At 35.6% G+C, this 21,340-nt stretch overlaps 1 protein-coding gene across 1 annotated transcript in view; it reads right to left on the bottom strand.

Annotated features, from left to right (window-relative positions):
* LOC134476733 (coiled-coil domain-containing protein 7-like) overlaps positions 1 to 21,340 on the bottom strand; it is a 40,899-nt gene that overhangs the window by 10,907 nt on the left and 8,652 nt on the right. The window contains exons 3-4 of the mRNA XM_063252417.1: positions 5,197 to 5,322; positions 2,895 to 2,990 (exon numbers count right to left, since the gene is read on the bottom strand). Of these exons, the coding sequence (XP_063108487.1) occupies positions 2,895 to 2,990; positions 5,197 to 5,322 (222 nt within the window). The remainder of the gene's footprint in view (positions 1 to 2,894; positions 2,991 to 5,196; positions 5,323 to 21,340) is intronic.

Raw genomic sequence — 21,340 nt, 5'->3', positions numbered from 1 at the left:
CAAGACAGACCCCAACCCCTTCCAGCAAATGGGCTGGCAAGCAAGAAGTAGCAACCCCCCACAGCCATAAGCAACTGGTTTATCTGGAGAAACACAGGCTGTGATGATAGCTATGGAGGTGAAATGCAATTGGATGCCTGTGGTGTTTTGCTGTTTCACTAAAATTGCAGGTCTAGGACCAGTGGTCTGATCATAGGTTCAGAGGATAGTGGTACACAGTGTGACATCTAGAGAGGAATCTCTTGAGTGTTGTAGCCATTTTTGATTCCCTATAGTCTTGTTTTGGAAATCCTGTATTATTTCTATTGTTTTGTTGGGTTGGGTTTTATTCTTCTTTGTTTTGTTTATGTCAAATTCAGTGGCAGGAGCAGGTATTTCAAAGATAGCAAGATATATTATGCTAGCAATTTTGGATTTGCTATAGGCTTGTTTTGAAATCTTTTATTACATTCACTGTTCTGTTTTGTTTTTATCCTATTCTGTTCTGTTTGATTTTCACTATATCTGGTTATCTGCAGCTATTTTGAAGTAATTAAAAGGAATTAGAGTAACAATTGTTGATTTTATAATGTTTTGAGGTCCTGTGTCTTTTACACTGGTTTGTTTTGATTGGTTTTAGTCTGTTTTATCCCCTATAAAAAAAGCAATTTCTATCTATTTGTCTATCTATCTATCCATCCATCCATCCAAGAATGATCAGAAAAGTGATTAAGATATACCACTGACAGGTATAGTTTTATGGCTGAATTCTACTTAGAATTCCAAGAAAAAATACTAGTACTACTTAGACTTTTCCTGAATGTATTAAAAAGACTTCTTCTAATCATTTTATCAATTGACTCTTTAATAAGTATAATTTATAATAAAAATCCTCAAACTAATCTTGCTTAGGACATATATAACACATGTATTCATATGTATTTAATAAATATATATTTATATATAAATATATATTTTATAAAAATATGTATTTATTATGTATTTAATATGTATATTAGAATATATAATTAACTGAAAGGAAACTGTATTGATAATTCATTTCAATATTATAAAAATCTAAAGAAAAGATTTAGCCAAATAATCCATTATAAAGGTTAAAGAAAAAAGGAAAAGGTTTTGATTATATAATAAGGTTCTGAAAAGGTATTTAAACAATCTAACAGCCATTCTTAAACTTCACAATTTAACTGATAAAAAATGTATACTTATAGTAATAAATTGTATAATGATCAAATCAGGGTAAGTAGTGTTTTCATCTCAAATATTACTATTCTATGTATTTCAAGCTCTTCTCTAGTGATTTTGAAATTCATAATTAATTGTTGTAGACTATCATTACACTATGGAGCTATATAACATTAGAACAACTTTCCTCCTCTGATCATGTCTTGTTCCCCATTACCCACTCTCTTACCATTCCCACTCCTATTCCTAATCTCTAGTGACCTCCATTTTGCTCAGTATTTCTGTTTAATCAACTTGTTCAGGTTCCATAAATGAATAACATGTTATTTGTCTTCCTATGCATATCTTATCAATTTAAAACAATGTCCTCAAGTTCCTTCCACACAGTTGGAAATGACAGAACTGCATCTTTTTGTGGCAGGATAATATTCCACTATATAGATATAATTTTAGCAATTATTATATATAAATATTAAAAATCCATTCATCCATTGAACATTGGTGTTGCGACTAGTATTCCAATAAATGTAAAAGTACAGGTATCTCCTTTGATATGATGATTTAATTTCCTTTGGCTATCCCTGTTAAGCGGCTGTGGTGTGGCAGGCTGCAGTCACCCCAGGAGAAGAACCACCAGCGTCTCCTGAGATCCGCACCATGTTGGAACCTAATTTGCTGGGAAACCAAGCAACCAGCTCACCTCCCTTGTAAGCAGAATTAGTGGGATCCAAAAAGCACAACAGATATTATGAAGGTGATAGGAGAGGAAATGCCTAAAAAGGGAAAGTGGTAGCTCCTGTTAATTTCCTATTATCTTGTTTTGAATTTTTGTATTGCTTTCATAATTTTGTTAGATTTGGTTTTATTCTGTCCTGTTTTGTTAAGTTTTACTGTGTCTTATGGTATGGGCAGCTATGTTGACGATAACAGGATATATTATGGTAACCATTGTTAATTTCCTGTTATCTTGAAGTCCTAGAATGCTTTCATTCTTTTGTCTTGACTGGTTTTATTCTTTTGTTTTATTTGATTTTATTAGGTGTGATAGTATGGATAGCTATTTTGCAGAAGAGAAACATTATAGCAGCCATTGGTCATTTCCTATTATCATGTTTTGAAGTCCTATAATGTTTTCATTTTTTTGTTCTGTTTGGTTTTATTCTATTTTATTTTGTTTGATTTTATTATGTGTGAAGATATGGAGAACTATTTTGAGGAAAACGAGGGACATTAAGGTAGCCATTATTGATTTCCTATTGTCTTGTTTTGAAGTCCTATATCACTTGCATTGTTATGTTATGATTTACTTTATTCTATTGTTTTGTTTTATTCTTTTAAAATTAAAAAAATAGAAAAACACAAAATAAACATTTATTGAACCATTGCTTAAAAATGATAAAAATTAAAATATTATCCCATTGAAGAACTGCTGAATAAAATAGGACATATTAACATTTTAACATTTTAGAAAACCTTGCTGCAAATTAAAGGTATCATAGATGAGAAAAATCTATCAATTTACCTGGGTTGGAGGCAAATTTACCTGCTTTTAAGCATAAAATTGCATAGAACCACCAAATACTTCATACATATATGCTTTGCTTAAGATATTGGTTGTTTGCTATTTATCAGTGTTGCTAGAATCTTAGCAACATTGATAAATAGCAACAAATAGTTCATAAATCTATACTGTAGTGACTTTTTCTTACCTTTAAAAATGGGTTTTTTAGTGGTAAAGGCCAAAGTAGGTAGAGTATTTGAAAGCTTAACAGACTTTTGCTTTAAGCTTGTGATTTTAGACTTTCCTAAAAAAAAAAGAGAACAGTGTTATTAAACTACATTAAAAATTACCCAATTTCAACTTTTAAAGTTAGAATAAATCTTAATCCACTTCTAAAGCATAATTTCCTTACAACTTTTTTCAGATAGATAAAGCAGCTTCACCAACATAAATATTATCTCTCTGATTCTTCCCTTTATAGTCATTGATATTTATAAAATTTACCACAAGACAAATCAAGATGAACAAAAATACCATATATAAAAATGTCAGTGAAACAGCTTTTTTTCCTTTGTTTTTTGGTAGCGGGGATAACTCTGGATCTGTGCTTGCCAGGCAGTATTGTGCCATTGAGCTATATCTCTGGCCCTTGAAACAGCTTTTTTAAACATCAGAATAGTAAAGAAAACAAAAACTCCATGGCTAATTAAATTATATATTAGCAAATATTCCTTTTATTAGCAAATATTTTATCTCTATATAAAACATTTAAAAAGTTCCATTAAAAAGTTTACCTTTCTACAGTGAAAAATTAAGTTGCAAGAATGGAAGGAGAGATGCTAGGAAATGCTATAATAAACATTATTTTGACACTGTTAAAAACTGCTATAATAATGAAAACAATTTATCTGCTATTTAGAGTAAAAATGCTGAACCAAACACCAGACTGTGCATGCTTAGCCTCAGGGCCCCGCAGGGTAGAAAGCAGGCTGTGCAGCAGGAAGATAGCAGGGCTTCCTCTCTGTTTACAGCCCCTCCCCATCCTCCTACTAAGGCCTGACTTCACCTCCTGCCAGACAGGTGGAGTTTGAGGCCAGCCTGGGCTACAAAATGAATTCCAGGCCAGCCTGAACTGCACAGTGAGACCTTGTCTCAAAAAAGTTTTACTTTTAAATAAAATGTTATTGTCATTTCCATTTGGTCCACAAAACAAAACTATAATTATTTCTAGTAATGGAGTATAAAGGTAGGTGGATTATATTTTAGTTGTCTTATTCCCCTTCTTTTGCTTTTTTAAAGGCAACATTACTGTTATAAATAATACTTCCACCAGAAAAAAGGCTGTTACTTAGAAAAGGCTGTTATCAAATCATAGGTAAAACTAGGAGTTACATCAATGGAGGGCAGTCTTGTAGGTGATATTAAGCAACAGGGGAGCCCCCAGTTAATTACATCCATCTACATTTTGGCCAGAGAAATCTTTCATTGTCCTAGTCTATCTTGTCAACATGTTTGGAAACTAGCTGAGTTTCCAAAGCTGAGGATTTTGCTTATTGTTGAAAACTATCCTCTGCCATTATATAAACTTTTCTGATACTATTTTCTTTCTGCTTACCAGGTCAGAAAGTGGGTTTCATTGTCTTCACCTGAATTCACCGTCTTTCAGAAGCAGGCCCAAATATCTCCTGTTGCGGTTAAGACCCACCCCTACACCTTTCTGTTTGTTCTGTATCGAGGTTTGTGGGTTCATGGTCCTGGAAAGTTTTGATTTCAGCTTAGAGACCTCTTTAGTAAATGTCTACTTTTCAGTGGTGTCCAGTAGGCATGGCCAACTACTGGTCTTTGCCTCTATCCCAGGATCCAGCTGTCTCTGTTTACTTGACATGAGAGGGAGGTTGAAGCATATTTGGCCCCATACCTAGTTCTCCCAGCATAAGGTAGAGCATTGTTAATGACCCCAAGGCAATCTAGATATTGGCATCTCAAGAAAACTGAAAGGTTTTGGCCCAGACAGGACACTGTAGCCAGGAAAGCCACAACCGGAAGCAGGAAGCCCCATCTTGCCCTGCCCCTAGGAAGTTACCTGTGACGCCATCTTCCCGCCCCTGGGAATTTACATATGGCGCCAAACCTAGGACCAATGGGCTACCTGTGTATCCCTAATGCCCGCCTTAGGTTCCACCCCAAACCGAGGCTATTTACAGGCCCCCACGCCGCATGTCCGCCGGAGAGATCGCCGGACGTCAGCGGTGGGGTGCCGGTCATCTCTCTCCGTGTTCTCAGAATAAAGGCCGCTTTTTATTTTATATTTCTCATTTTTTGTTAATATTTTTCATCTTTTGGAAATAACTCTATCAAAAACCAATTTATAACAACAGCATTGTCACACTGGCTATAGTAAAAAAATTAGCATTAATTGATAAAGTGTTATATGACTAAAGCTTTATTAATTCCATGTAATAAAAGCTTTATTTTAAAAATCATATTGTAAAAAAAATGTTAAAAGTTACCTGATGGAATTTTTTTACTCAGTGAAGGAAATGGAGTAAATTTAGAAGATCGAAAAGCAATTTTAGATTTATTGTAAATTCCTTTTGGAGGTTCAGTGAAATTGCGTGAAGGGTCTTCAAAGCTTCCTAGAAAAATTTAGAGAATAGGATAGCTATTAAATTAATCATGTATTTTGCTAACAGGAAATGTTTGTTACCAATAAAATGAAATTAACTACAAATGATTTTTTAGCTCATTTGATTAAGAAAACAAAGATAACACATTTACATGGAAAAATGTCAGAGATGGAGTTATGTAAAAGAATCCAGTAATGAAGGCTTATTGTAAGTTCTCATGTATAGAATGTCCAATGTAGGCAATTCTTACATAAACCAAAAGGAGATCAGTAGTTGCCTTGGACTGGGAGTATAAGGAAATTGGAGGGTAATAGCTAAGAAATTCAAGTTTGTCCTTGAGGTAGTTAAAGTGTTCTGATTTTATTATGGCAATAGACACACAATTCTGTAAGTATACTAAAAAGCACTGAATCTTACATTTTAAACAAGTAAAATGCACAGGATGTAAATTACATCTTGATACATTTGTTAAAATTTTAACATCTGAATTCTCATCAGAAGTAATGACAAGTAGGTCTTGAGATTTAATTCAGTGGTAGTATACTTGCCTAGCATGCAGGAGGCCCCAGGTTTGTTCCCCAAAGCAGAGGAAAAAAGGGAAAAGAAAAATAGAAACCTAAAGGAACAATGAAGCCTAGAAGACAATGGGATGACATTGGGATGTCATTGGGATGACATTGGGATGTCAAATTGCTGACATTTACCATAATAGGCAGCTACCAAACTAGTTTTGTAAAGGAAGAAAAGCTGAATAGAGGAGGAGCCATGTTCAGAACTACTCAGAGAAATTCCAAAAAAAAACCATAGGTAACTGGAAGAAAGGGAGGGGCATACAGCCTGAAGCCAAAACTTGAAATAGCAGACTTGTTTTGTCAAACAAAACAAAGATACAGGACTTAATAAAATGGTGATCCTGCCCACAGGGCTGCCAGTGGGTCACCTGACTGTGAGTGGAACAAGAGCACCATACTATGAAGATTAAAAGAAGAAAAGGAAAAAAATTAACAGACTAAAATACTATGGCTAAATCCTGCCACACGGGTTAGACTTGGGATATAAAGTCTCCTGCCTCTAAACTGAGGACGCTGCAGCCTGGCAGCAAGGTCCACTGGCATATGCAGGACTGAGTGATCTGCTCCTGGTGAGCAACAGCCCTGTTATTGTTTTTCCTCTCCTTCCTTTCTTCTCTTTTCTTTTGCTCCTCCCCTCCGCTCTTCTTTCCTTTTGTGCACCAAAGTGCTAACTGGAACCTCTAGAGACAAGTTTAAAGACTGCAGGGCCATGTAGTGAACAGAACAGCATGCCTCCTCCCGCCCCATGACCAATGGCTAAAGGGAAGTGGATGTAAGTAGTCTTGCCCTATGAGACCGAGCAGCCTGGGGCTGTTGCCATGCCAGTGGCAGGAATAGAAAATCAATCCACAGGGCACATCTCACCTCCCTGGCAATGTGAGGTCACAGACTACAGTGCAGGCAGGCGGGGGTGGCAGAGATGTTAGTGAAAACACACAGTGGAACAGTACCAAGCAGCAGTGGCAGAAGCAGTTGGTCAGTACAGGTACCAACCACAGCACTGGGGGTGGAGGTGGCAGTGGAGGTGCCGGCTGAAATCATGCAGTGGAACAGTAGGACTGTTGTACTCTAAGAAAATAGCTTCATTATATTTATATTATAGCAAATTACCTGTAACATGGCCATATCATATATAAATTTTCCTCCCCCCTGGTGACCTAATTGATATGTTAAGCAATGCTCTTCTCTGTAAAGAACTACAAAATCTCACCTAATTGAGATGTTAACCAGTGTTGCCCTTTACAAACAACAGATGTGGTGTTAAAACAAGCTAACAGGGGTTGTTAATCACTGTTGGACTTCTCTATTCTCTGCTGAGGAAACCAGGATGTTTTCCTAATTTACACTTGTTTGAAGTAACTTGCTTGTCTGCAGGGAGACTTGCTTGTCAGCATAACCCTTACCTGACCTTGTTCCCCCTCCCCAAAAGAAGGAGAAAGTAATCCCGCAGCATTCCTGTTCTGTAATGTGCTGTACTGCCTCCCCTTTCCCCTACCTATCCATCTAGGCTAAGTTTCAATTTCCTGAAAGGCCATAAAGACTTTGGGTTTCTGGTGACCCCTTCCCGACCCGGTGGTGGTCTGTTATAAAATGTGCCTGTCATAAAATGTGCTAATTGCGCTGTTCTTAAGAAATGCTTAACCTCAAAGAAATTACAAAAATATTGTGGCTTAACCCTAATGCACCAAAAGGGTTAAGTTCCAAATCCTTGTAAAAACTTAAGTTTCAGCTTCTTGTAACTTTTGACCCCTTCCCACATGTTAGTGTTAATGGGCTATCCTGAGATAATTAACTTTCTACTTTCTTCTCCAAATGTTATTGCAGATGTGCCATACCAAGATAATGCTTATCTGCATGATAGGAGTAACTCAAAAGGCACCAAAGGCTCCGAATGTTGTCAGAACTAAGTGGACAGCTTTACAGTTTCCAGACTTGGGTCAACAGTTTAACGGCTCTGTGGGTTTCTTTTGTTTCTCCCCCTTTTTCCCTCCGGCCTCTTAAAACCCCATCTTCAGTCTCTGGGGCATGCAGTCTTTGGGTCAATCTTGGAGAGACTATGCCACCAGGCCTGGAAATAAAGCCTTTGCTCCCCAAATTTCAGTCTCTTTCTTCCTTGGATTTTATTCTGGGGTCCGAGCTATCACAGGACCTCTCCTGCCCTGCTACGAGTAGCAAGGAGGACGTGGGACTCAAGCAGCACTGTGCTGTTCACAGCAATATGTGGAGATTAGCGCTCCCCTCTGAGGAGAGGAGCCAGAATTGGGATTAAGCAGCCTTGGATGGCACCTACAGGAGCAGAGGGTCAGTCCACAGGACAGCACCCCTGCTTCCTACTGTGCAATAAGCAATGTGAGAGGACAGAGACTTTCCAGTGGAAGAGGAACACAGGAGGCTGTGCAAGAACCAGGAGGAGTGAACTGTGCAAAGCACTGGGAGCAGCCCACTGGCTGTGTCTGGAGGCTAGCACAACAACTGGGAGACAGGCACAGAGACAAATAGAATAATGAGTGGGTGGGCCTGCAAGGGACACTGACTAGTGACTCTGGCCCCATGCTCCACATCTGGAAGCCAAGATAGTCCCATATCCATCACTAACTCTACTTCAGGTTCAGCAGGGCTGTTCGGTAGTTCTGGGCTCTCTGTGGAAACCAGAGAAATTTTGTTTTCATTATATTTTATTTATTTTATTTTTCTTCTTTCTTTGCTGCTTTGTTACATTTTCCTTCTTATATTTTTTAGGTTTTTTACCTATATTTTTGTCCTAATCTATTTGCCTTTCTCCCTTTCATCAATTTTCTCTCTTGATTTAACAATATTTTCATGTTATGGAATATTCTCTGTAGTCTATTAGTTTTGACAATCCTTTGTTTATTCCTTCATTCTTTCTCTTCTGCCCTCTTTTCTGCTTTCCCAAAACTTGTGAGCATCCTTTCTCCTTCAGCCTTGCTTATACTGTATTTCTCTTCATTTATATGTTTGATCCACTATTCCTCTTAACTTTTACCCAACACAGGGTAAAACCATTCTACCAAAAGGAAATACTGCATAAAAGCTTCCAATTTATGTTGGGTTCTCTTATATGACTGTAGCTCTTGTGGTTAAAGGTACTGAATTAATATTTACCACAGTGTGTCAGTTTCTAAACTGTGTTGGATGCTATTGTGATTGCTAACTGTATTCTATTAGCTAGGATGTCATGCTTGTTGTAATCAGTTGTTCTCCCCTGTATAACAACATTGGGAATGTCTGGGGTAACAACCATCATCACAGTCCAGTACAAAAACACTAGGGCCTGAGCCAAATAAATATCAACATCTCACCCTTAATAAATTGGTAGGATAGGATCTTGGTACAGACACAAAACCCAAAAACTTCACACATATAGAAGACATCCCTGAAGAGCAGACCTTGATACTAATGATAACACTATCAACTATAAAAAAACTTAGAAGAATCAACATGGAAAACAAAATAAAATTTTTAAATAAAAAAATTTTAAAAATTAAATTTAATTAAAAAAATTAAAAATATTGATGATTAAAATTTTATTAAAAATAAAAAATTTTAAAATAGAAAAATAACAAAATGTAGCAGCAAAATGCAACCCCAGACTTCTAGTCCTGAAGAAGTCCAGGGGACAACATAGAGGAAAATGAAAGTCACACATCTGAAATTTCTGAAATGATAGCAACAGATAGAAACAAATCCATGATGTATAGAGGAAATCAGATCAGAAATAATCTCGCAGGTGAAAAAAGAAATGATGACCATAATGAAGGACTTACTCAGTAAATCTAAAGTAGAAACAGAGAAACAAGAAGTATAGGAAAATGATAGATACCATGAATGCCCAACATGGGAAAGAAATGGAATGCATGAAGCAAATTCAGACACATACCTAGGAAATTAAAAATTCCATTGAAAGTTGGCAAAACTGCATCAATGAAAGTGAAAATAGAATCTGAAACCTACAAGACAAGATCAAGGCTAGTGAGTGTTAAATAGCTGACTATATTAATGTTTTTGGATCATTGAATACAGCTGTTTGCAGTCTCTCTGTTTGAATGTCTACTTTGTATTCTTTGATACTGTGATTTGAGCAACTATTTCCAAGATGATAATATGTAATCTATTAACAGGTGATTTCTTACTGTTATGTTTTTTTTGTAGTTTTGTATTATGTGTAACCTTACACTGCTTTGTTTTGTTTTGTGTTTTTCTCTTTTTCCTCTTAAAAAAAAAAAAGATCAAGGCTAGTGACCATGAAAGGAAAGATCTCTTAAAAATAATGGGCCAGGGATATAACTCAGAAGCATGAGTGCCTGCCTGGCAAGCACAAGGTCCTGAGTCTGCTTCTCAGTACCAAACAAAACAAAACAAAACAAAACAAAACAAAAACCAACCAAACAAAAAAAACAAGGGACCAGGAAAAAACAATTCAACACCTGCAAAAAGATGCAAAAAACAACCACGTAAGGTTGATTAATGAAAAAAAGCAGGAGTCAGAAAAATAAAATAAAAAGATTGTTTATATAAATAATGGCAGAAAACTTCACAAGCATGGAAAAAGAACTTGACATGTAGATAAGTGAGGCATATAGAACTCCAACTGGCCATGAGCAAAACAAATCTACATCAAGGTGTATAACAATCAAGATCCCAGAAATTAAGCACAAGAACAGAATATTATAGCTGTTAAAGAAAAGAAATAGATTACCTACAAAGGAAAGCCCAACAGAATCATGGTAGAATTCTTAATACAAACTCTCAAGTAAGGAAGAACTTAGAATGCTGCATTTTAAGTTCTGAAAGCAAACAACTTCCAACCCAGATTAATGTACCCTGAAAAACTATCTTTCAGACCTGATGGAGAACCAAAATACTTTACAAAGTACACAAAAAATATTCTATAAAGAGGTCAAAGTGACCACATATCCAAGAACACCAGTAGAAAGAAACCACAAAGCAGGGCAAGCAAGTGAACAGAGAGGAAATACAGGGACACTAAAACCAGGAAAATACTATGGCAAGGATAAACCACCACATATTAGTTATAATCATCAATATAAATGGTCTTGATTCACCAGTCAAGAGAAACTGACAACCAGAATGGATCAAGAAAGAAGATCAAACAATAAACTGTATAAAGCCAATATTTAACTCAAAAAGAAATTCATGGACCAAAACAATGGAAAATCACACTCCACATGACAGAAACCCAGAAAAAAGCAGGGACAGCGATTCTATTTGTTCATAATGTGAATTTCAAAACAAGAATTATCAAAAGAGATAAAGGAAGTCATTTGTACTTGTTAAAGGAAAACTTTAAGAAGATATAACAATTATAAATATATATGCACTAAGAACAGTAACACCCAACTATATAAAACAAGTAATGGAAATGAAAAATCAAAGAAGTACAGTTTTCAAGAGGGACTTTAATATTTCACTGTCACCAATAAATAGATCAACTAAACAAAAAATCAGCAAAGAAATATCAGAATTGAACCAAACCTGTGAACAGATGGACTTAGTAGGTGTTTACAGAGTGTTGCATTGAACAACATCAGAATACACATTCTTCTCAACTGTGCATTGGACATTCTCTAAAGTAGAACATGTACTAGTCCATAGAACATGCTTAAGTAAATACAAAGGAACTGAAATTATCCCATACATATTAAGTGACCACAGTACAATGAAATTGGAAGTCAATGACAAAACAGACCACAAAAACTACATAACTCCTGAACAAATGGGGCTGGGGATTTAGCTCAGTGGCATAAGTGCCTGCCTTGCAATCACATGGTCATAAGTTCGATCCTTGGTACCAATAAAAAAAAAATACGGTACTCCTGAGCAAACAATGGATCACAGATGAGATGAAAAGAAATTAAACAATATCTATAATTAAATGGTAATGCTAATACAGCATACCAGAATGAAATGAAAACAATCCTAAGAGGTAAATTTATAGCATTGAATTCTCATATCAGGAAAACAGAATAAACTTAAATAAATAACCTACTGTTTCACCTCAAGCTTCTAGAAAAAAGAACAACTTAAGCTCAAAGCCTATAGAATAGAGGAATGAAAGTATTACAGGGTATTTAGAACCAACTAAGAGAAAATTAACAATGGTTTCTGTATTATCTCCTTGTCTCTAAAAATTTTGTTTATACTCTCACATATAAGAAAATCCAATAAGATACAACATGATAAAACTGATGGAGACACAAGAACAAAAGCTTGATGGGATTTCAAAACAAGATATTAAATCAGCACTAGCTATTATAATGTCATGTTTTCTTTAAAATAACTGTTCATACCATCACAGACAATAAAATCAAACAACCCAAAATAAAATCATCCAATTAATGAATGAAAACATTATAAGCCTTCAAAGCAATATAATGGGGAATCATGATTACCACATACTTTTATGTACTTTTAACATTTCTCACACGAGGGAAACTATTCAGTATTTATACATGTGAGTTTGATTTATTTCACTTATGAGTATGGTCTCAAGCTGTGCCCCTTTATTTATAAATATCTCAATGTGATCATTCTTTATAGCTAATTAGTACTCCATTGTATAAAAATACCACAACTTTTTTACCCATTCCTCAGTTGATGGACACTTAAGTTGTTTCTAAGATCAGGCTATTAAAATTATGCTGCTATAAACATGGGTGCACATATATCACTGTGCTATGATGTTTTCAGTTCTTCTGGGAATATGCCTAGAAGTGGAATACCTGGAACAAACGGGACTTCCAATACCAGCTTTATGAGAAATCTCTAAACTGACCTCCACAATGGTTGCACCAGTCTACACTCCCACCAACAGTGCAGGAGAATTTCTTTATCCCCAAAGCCTCTCCAGCATTTGTTGTTGGTAGTTTTCTTGATCCTGGCCATGCTTTCAGGAGTGAGATGGAATCTCAGTGTGGTTTTAATTTGCATTTCTCTAATGAGTAATGATGATGAACATATTTTCATGTATTTATTTTCCATTTGTATTTCTTCATCTGAGAATTGTATATTCATCTCAGATACCCATTTTTGGATTGGATCTTTGAATTTTGGGGGCCTGACTTTAAAAAATTTTTTATATGTTTTAGACAGAAGTCCTTTGCTGAGGGAGAGTTCACTGAGATTTTTTCCCAGTTTGTGGGTTTTCTTTTCACCATGCTGGAGATTTCTTTTGACATGCAGAAACTTTTAATAAGAGATGATCCCAGTGATTGACTCTGGGAAGCATTTCCTGTATGGTTGATTCCTGTTCATGAATTTTCTACCTACCCCTATGTATTCAAGGTTTTTACCCAATTTGTCTTCCAATAGATTTAGTGTTTCTGCTTTAATATTCAGATCTTTGATCTATTTATTTTAATTTAGTACATGGTGATAGGCAGGGGTCTAGTTTTAGTTTTTGGCATATGGAAAGCCAGTTTTTCCAACATCATTTATTAAAGAGAATGTCATTCTTCCAGTGAACATGTTTGGCCCCTTTATTTAAAGATAAGGTGGCAGAGTGTGTTTGTAGTTGTGGTTCTATCTTCTAATCTATTGCATTGGTCTTTGGCTGTTTTTATTCCAGTATCATGTTGATTTTACTACAGTTGCTTTGTAGTATAACTTAAAGTCAGGAATTGTGATGCCTCCTGCCTTGCCTTTGCTGCTTAAAACTGTCTTTGCTATTCTAAGTCTCTTCTGATTCCAGATGAATTTTAGGAGTGATTTCTCTAGATCTATGAGGTATGTTGATCGTATTTTTTATTGGGATTGCATTGAATCTGTATAACTGTTTTGGGAGAATGGCCATTTTCACAATATTTATTCTTTCTATCCATGATCAAGGGATGTCTTTTCACTTTCTGAGATCCTGTTCAATTTCTTTTTTCAGTGTATTATAATTTTCCTTGTATAGGTCTTTCACTTCTTTCGTGAGAGTAATTCCTAAATATTTCATTTTTTTGGTTGCTAGTGTGAAGGGTGTGGTTTCTCTTATTTCTCTGTGATTTTGTTGTTAGTATATAGGATTGCTATTGATTTTTAGTTGATTTTGATTCCAGCTACATTGCTGAATTTATTATATCGAGGCATCTTTCAATGGAGTTTTGGGGGTCTTCTATGTAGAGTATCATGTCATATGCAAATAATGATAGCTTAACTTCTTCTTTTCCTCTTTACTCCTTTTATTTCTCTCTCTTGTCTAATTGCACTGGCTAGTATTTCCAGTACTATATTAAATAGGAGTGGTGATAAAGGACATCCTTGTCTTTTGCCTGATTTTAAGGTAAAGGCCTTTAGTTTTTGGCCATTTAGTATGATACTGGCTGTTGGTTTGTCATAGATGGCCTTTATTATATTGAGGTAAAGAAGATCTATTCCAATTTTCTATAAGGTTCTTATCATAAATGAATGTTGGACCTTATCAAAAGCTTTTCTGCATCTACAGAAATGATCATGTGATTCTTACTTTTGGCTTTATTGATATGGTGGATTACATTTATTAATTTATGTATGTCAAAACATCCCTGCATGCCTTGGATGAATCCCACTTGGTCATGGTGTATAATATCCTTGATAATTTGCTGTATTCTATTTGCCAATATTTTATTGAGGATTTTTACATCTGTGTTCATTAGGGAGATTGGCCTGTAGTTCTCTGTTTTGGTTGGGTCTTTCTCAGGTTTTGGTACTAGAGTAATATTTGCTTCCAGGAATGACTTAGGAAGGATTGCTTCCCTTTCAATTTCATTGAAGAGTTTGAGGAGTGTCAGCATTAAGTCTTCTTTGTACTTCTTGTAGAATTCTGCAGTGAATCCTGGGCTCTTCTTTGTAGGTAAGGACTTAATTACATTTTCAATTTCATGAATAGAAATTGGTTTATTCAGCAGTTTTACATCTTCTTGACCTAGCTTTGGTACTTCATATGTTTCTAGGAATCTGTCTATTTCTTCTGTGTTATCAAACCTATGAGAGTAGAGGTTTTCAAAATAGGTGTTGATCTTATGTGTTTCTAGAGTCTATAGTGATTTCGTCTTTTTCATTCTTTATTGCATAACTTTGAGCTTTTTCTTCTGTTTTTTTTTAAATAAGGTCAGCTAGGGGCTTATCAGTTTTATTTATTCTTTCAAAGAACCAACTCTTTGATTATTTGGATTGTTTTCTTAGTCTCTATTGCATTAATTTCTGCTCTGATTTTTATAAATTCCTCCCTTCTTTTGGCTTTGGGCTTGACTTGCTCTTCTTTTTTTAGATGTTTGAGGTGTAGCATCAGGTTATTTATTTGTATTCATTCTGTTTTCCTGATGTGGAAACTCAGTGCAATAAATTTTCCTCTGTGGACAGCTTTCATTGCATCCCACAGATTCCGGTAGATTGTATTGGTATTTTCATTTGCTTGTAGGTATTGTTTAATTTCTTCTTTAATTTCCCCTATGACCCACTGATTACTCAAGAGTGTGTTATTCAGTTTCCATGTGTTTATGGGATTTTTGCTGTATCTTTTATCATTAATTTCTAATTTCATGGTGCTATGATCCAATAACATGCATGGGATAATGTCAACTCTTTTTCATTTATTTAAGTATGTTCTGTGGGCTAATATATGGTCTATTTTAGAGAATGTCCCATGTACTGCTGAGAAGAATGTGTATTCTGATGTTGCTGAATGGAACATTCTGTATATGTCTATCAAGTCCATTTGTTCACAGGTGTGATTCGGTTCTGTTATTTCTTTGCTGATTTTCTTTCTGGTTGATCTGTCCTTTGGTGTCAATGGTGTGTTACGGTCTCCTGTTATAATTGTGTTGCTGCTAATTTGCTTTTTCATTTCTGTTAATACTTGCTTTATGTAATTGAGTGCTCTGGAATTTGGTGCATATATATTTAAGATTGTTATCTCTTACTCTTGAAGTTTTCCCTTAACCAGTATATAATGACCTTATCTCTTCTGATCATTATTGGTTTGAAGTTCACATTGTGTGCAAACAGAATAGGTACCCCCACTTTTTTTGGGTTCCTGTTGCATGAAGTATTGCTTTCCATCCTTTGACTTTCAGTCTGTGAGTATCTTTTTGGGTTTGATGGGTTTCTTGTACACAGCATATGGTTGGTTGTTGTTTCTTGATCCATTCTGCCAGTCTGTTTCTTTTAATTGGTGCATTGAGACCATATTAATGGTTATAACAGTTATATGTTGGTTTATTGTTGACATGTTATCTTTCTGCTGTTGCATCTTTATCTTTCCATTCTGTTTAATTGTATGCTTTGCTTAGTGGTTTTTTCCTAAGTGTATCTATTCTGTCTTTCAGTATTCTTTGCAGGGTTGGCTTGGTGACAATGAAGTTCTTCAGCTGTTCTTTGTCATAGAAATATCTTATTTCTCTATCCATTTTGAAGAACAGTTTTCCAGGGTACATCAGTATAGGTTGGAAATCATTTTCCTTAAGATGTGAAATACTTCACTCCATGCTCTTCTTGACTTTATTGTTTGTGCTGAGAAGTCTGTTGTGATTCTGATAGGTTTTCCTTTAAAGGTGATCTGTCTTTTGTCTCTGACAGCTTTTAATATTCTATTCTTATGTTGGATTTCTGGGATGGTGATTATTATATGTCCGAGAGTAGTTTTATTTTGGTATTTGGAGTTCTATATGCTTCACTGATCCTGATGTCAGTTTCCATTCTCATGTTTCGGAAATTTTCAGTTTTTACTTTTCTAAATATCCTCTTGACATCCTTTATGTTGTCCCTTCTTTTTCATTTATCCCTATCAATCGTATGTTGTTTTTCTTTGCATCATCTTGCAGGTGTTGAATTGTTATTTCCTGATTTCTTGTTATTTTTAAAATATCTTTCTTTCCTCTTCAGTGCTGCAATCTTGTCTTTGAGGTCTGAAATTCCATCTTTAGTTTCACTGAGGAGGTTTTCACAACTTTCAATGGAATTTTTGATTTCCTGTATATCTCTTTGCATCTGCTTTATGTATTCTGTTTGTTTCTTATATTGTTCATCCAGGGATTATACCTTTTGCTTAGTTCCTCTAGTTTTTTAACTGTGTCTTCTTTAGATATGTTCAGCATCTCTTTCATTTCTTTTATCATTTCTTCTTTTACCTGGGAGGTTATTTCTAGTTTGAATTCCTTTAAAGCTTCCTGGAATTGCTTCTTTATTTCAGGTGCTATTATTTTAAGTATATGGCATATATTTTCTTCTGTGTACATATCTCCTAAGATTTTTTGGGATGGGCTGAAGGTTTGAGATTGTATTTTGCTCTTTCATTTTGTCATTTTCCTATATTTCCGTGTTTCAAGTGTTATTCCAAGTCTTCCCTAGGGTCTGTTGGAAATCCTCTTCTATGCCTTCAGCTCCTGGGACTCTGGCCACCCAGTTCCCTGGATTGAGAGAGGGTCACTGGGGATGGGGCTGGCAGGCCCATGCCCTTGTTGAGTGTGCCAGGAAACTGTGAAGTTCCTTGGCTGGTGACAGCAATGATCCCAAACTCCCTGGTTCAGGATGGTGCAAGGACAACCACCCCAGGCTTCCCAGCCTCTGGAACTGAGAGCGCTGGCAGGCCCAAAACCCCAGAGTCTGTCAAGTACGGCAGGAAGCAGGTCAGTTGGTGCAGGCAGGTCAAGACCCACTTAGCTGGTCCAGTGCAGCAGAAAGCCATGAAGTTCTCTAGCCAGGGCTGGAGCGAGGATCTTAAATTCCCTGGGCCTGGGGGATGGTGCGGGGACACTCACCTTGTGCCACCCTCGGAACTGAGGGTGCCAGCAGGCCTAAAACTCCAGAGTCCACCAAGCACCACACATCCATCTTTATAGTGGCACAGTTTGTAACACCAAAATCATGTAAGCAACCAAATGCCTATCAACTGATAAATAGATAAAAACGATACTTTTTAAAAAATTTACTGGGGTGCTACTCTGCCACAAAGAAAGATATACCTGAGACATTTCTAGGTAAATGGATGAACCCTGAGATCATACTCTTAAATGAAATAAATTGGACACGTGTAAATATGGCATTGTATTGCTGGTGGGAGAAACTAAAAAGGTAAATAAGAACCAAATTGTACAAGAGATATGGGGAGATGGGGAGTAACTGTTTAGAAGGAAAGGGTGGGGGGAGAATGGAAGGGTAAATAAAAAAGGACAAAAGAAAGATAAAATAGAAACAAAACCATGTAAATAAGGGGGAGAAGAGGGGCTGAAGGGAGAAGATGGGAAATGGAGTGGAAAAAAAGACAAATCAAGGTATATCATGTACAGATTACAAATTCCCTATGATGAATATGTTCACTGTATATACCTAACCCTAAATTGTACCAATAAAAATAAAATTCAAAATAAAAGTAAAACCAAAACCAGTTTTATAATGGCATAACAATAAGCAAATACATGTAAAAAACACTACTGAGAGTCTAATAGTAAAACCTTATATTTGGGGTCAACTGATTTTCAACTAAGTTGCCAAACAATTAAATGAAACAGTATTCTCTCCACAAATGGTATTAGGACAACTGGGTATCTATAGCAAAAACAAAACGAAACAAACAAAAGGATTTATATGAAACACAAAGTAATTCAAAACTAACCAGAGTCTAAGTATAGTAGCTGTATTATTAAAATTTTGAAATAAACAACGTCATAAAATCTAGGATTTGGAAAATATGTCTTAGATACAGTCTTAAAAGCATGATCCATTAAGGACTAAGCAACAGAAGACAAACTACACCTTTCCATACAGCAGGTTCCGCCATGTGGATCAGTATGAGACTCAGCAAGAAGACAAACCATGCATTCCCATGAGCCAGCTGGTATGAGGGCTGGGAAACCAGAAGAGCAAGCCCTCCTCAACACCACAGTAAGCAACTGGCTGATTTGGAGGACTCAGGGTGAGATGATAGCGCCTGAGGTGAAGGAATAGCTTGACGCTTGCCTTATGTGGTTGGCCTTGCAGACCTGGGGCTGGTGGTCTGGGCATCTACTTGGAGGACAGCAATGTGCACTGTGGCAACTGTGGGGGAATTCCTCCTGTCTTGCTTTTGAAATCCAACATTTTGTTCCATTTTACTGTTCTGTTTTATTCCTGCATCTAGTGGCCTGAGCAACTAGTTGAAGGTAGCAATGTGTAGCACCACAACCACTGTTAAATTCCTATCATCTTGTTTTTAAAAATTATACATAGTAGAGGTTTTATTTTTGTTGTTTTGCTTTTTTGATTGTTTTTAAGTTTGTTTGTTTGTTGATTTATCTGGTTTTTCTTTTTTCTCTTTAAAACAAAATAAAAAAGGATTAAGTAACAAATTAGACTTCATAAAAATTCAAAACATTTGACTACCATTTAATCTAGAGATTAAAATAAAATACTTATAAAGCCATTTATTCAAACAAAGGAACTATATGTAGCAGAGATGAGGGGTCATCAGAACACACAGTGAGAATTTAAATTTAAAATTTTTGCTTTAATACACATCACATTGCCATTATTCTTCCTCAAAATATTCAAAATACTTCCCCCTCACTTTGAACATAATTATTCTGTTATTCTTGGCAATGTGTCTTTTATATAAATTACATTTTAAAAAGTTCATATTTATATCGCTCCATAAATCTCCTTTTATAAAGAATTCTCACATTATTAAGAACTCTCACAATATTATAGACACAATTTAAAAGCTGGCAAAGTTTTTAATAGCTATTTCATCAAGGAAATGCACAAAGGATAATAAACACATGACAAATTGATTAACCTAACTTGCCATTAAGGAAATGCACATTAAAACCACAGTGAAATGCCCTTTCACACTAAACATTTATAATCAAAAGCACAGATAGTAGCAAACATTGACAAGGATGTGGAGAAATAAATCCTTCATGTGTAGCTGTTGGGAATGTAAATTGACAGAGCCAGTTGGAACACAGTCATTTGTTACAATTAAAACATAAGAGGAAATCCACCTAGGTTCCCAAGCAAGAGAAATGGAAACACATCTTCAATAAGACCTATATATGAACACTCACCTCCTTCTTCCCATCTTCCATTGCTAAGGTTTTCAAAAATCTATTTTTATTTCTTTTTTCTTCATGCTCCCACGCCTAAATCTTACTGGTATAATCATTTTTTTCTTATGAGTAGGTAGGTGTCTAACTATATCTTAGTACATTTGAACACTGTTCCATGTGAATGGAGGCAAAACTGCTGTATAGTGTGGGTGTTTACTATATATCAATGTCTGGTTTGTATTAGAATTAGTTCTACAACAATAGATCTCATTTGTATGGTAAAAGGTGATACAATGTTAATTATTATAGTTTTTCATTATGTAGTTTGTGCTTGATGCTATTTTCTACTGATCCTACTACTTTACCCAAGGTAACATAGTTAATGCTATCAATAGGTTTCCTCTGTATATCAATATCTAGATTGTCTGGAGATCATAAACAATATTATAGTACATTACAAAGAACTGGGTACTGTGCCAAATAGGCTGCAACATTTCCTCTTTAATAAATAGAAGAGGTTGGTTCCTGGGACAGACCAAAAGCCATTAGCTAGGTATTCCTAGAAGACTTCTCTGAAAAGTAGTCATTACCTAAGGAAGTCTCTGAGACTAGCAATAAATCTATCCACCATAAGAAATCTGCAAGTCTCAGCACAGAAAACAAAGAAAAAACAGAAAATGAGAAAACCTGTTTAGAAGCAAAATATACTCCGAAGTCTTCAACTCCACTAAAGCAAATGCAGGGGCATCAAGGGTAAACAAATCAAAAGGCATGCAGTGAAAATATCTGATATGGAAGCAGTGGAAATAACAATAAGACACTCAAAAAGTTCAAAGTAGATATAATTGCAGAGATAATTTAAAGTCAATGACCCTAATAAAACAAGTGATTAATGAATTTAGAAAAAACACTAATAAATCAACTGGAAGGGCTCAGGAAATATATGCAAACTATGAATACCTGATATAGAAAAGAACTGAAGCCCCCAAAATGGACTCAAGATTGCAAGAGATTAAAACTCTATTGAAAATCAATACAGCAGAATCAAACAATGTAAGGATAGAGTATCAGACCAGAAGCACAGCTATGGTTGTTCATGAATTGAAGGAAGATCCTTTAAAAACAGCAAAAGACTACGAAAAATGAATCCAGGAGTTCCTGGATAATTCAAAGGAGTCTAATCTAGGATTAATTGGAATCAATGAAAAATCAGTAAAAGGGACATAAAAACCTGTTTGCAGAAGTAATGGCAAAAATCTTTTGAAGCATGAAAAAAGAATTTCAAGTATAGATTAATGAGGTATAAAGGATCATAAATGGCCATAATCAGAAAAGAATTACTCTAAGCCATATACAATCAGGATTCCAGATACTCAACACAAGAACAGAATCTTAAAGCTGTTATAAAAAAAAAGTCACTTAATGGAAAAC

The sequence above is a fragment of the Cavia porcellus genome, unplaced genomic scaffold (assembly GCF_034190915.1).
Source record: "Cavia porcellus strain 051 isolate PalLab524CR breed Dunkin Hartley unplaced genomic scaffold, mCavPor4.1 scaffold_7, whole genome shotgun sequence".
Taxonomy (NCBI): Eukaryota; Metazoa; Chordata; class Mammalia; order Rodentia; family Caviidae; genus Cavia; species Cavia porcellus.
This window is presented reverse-complemented; position numbering and strand designations above follow the sequence as displayed.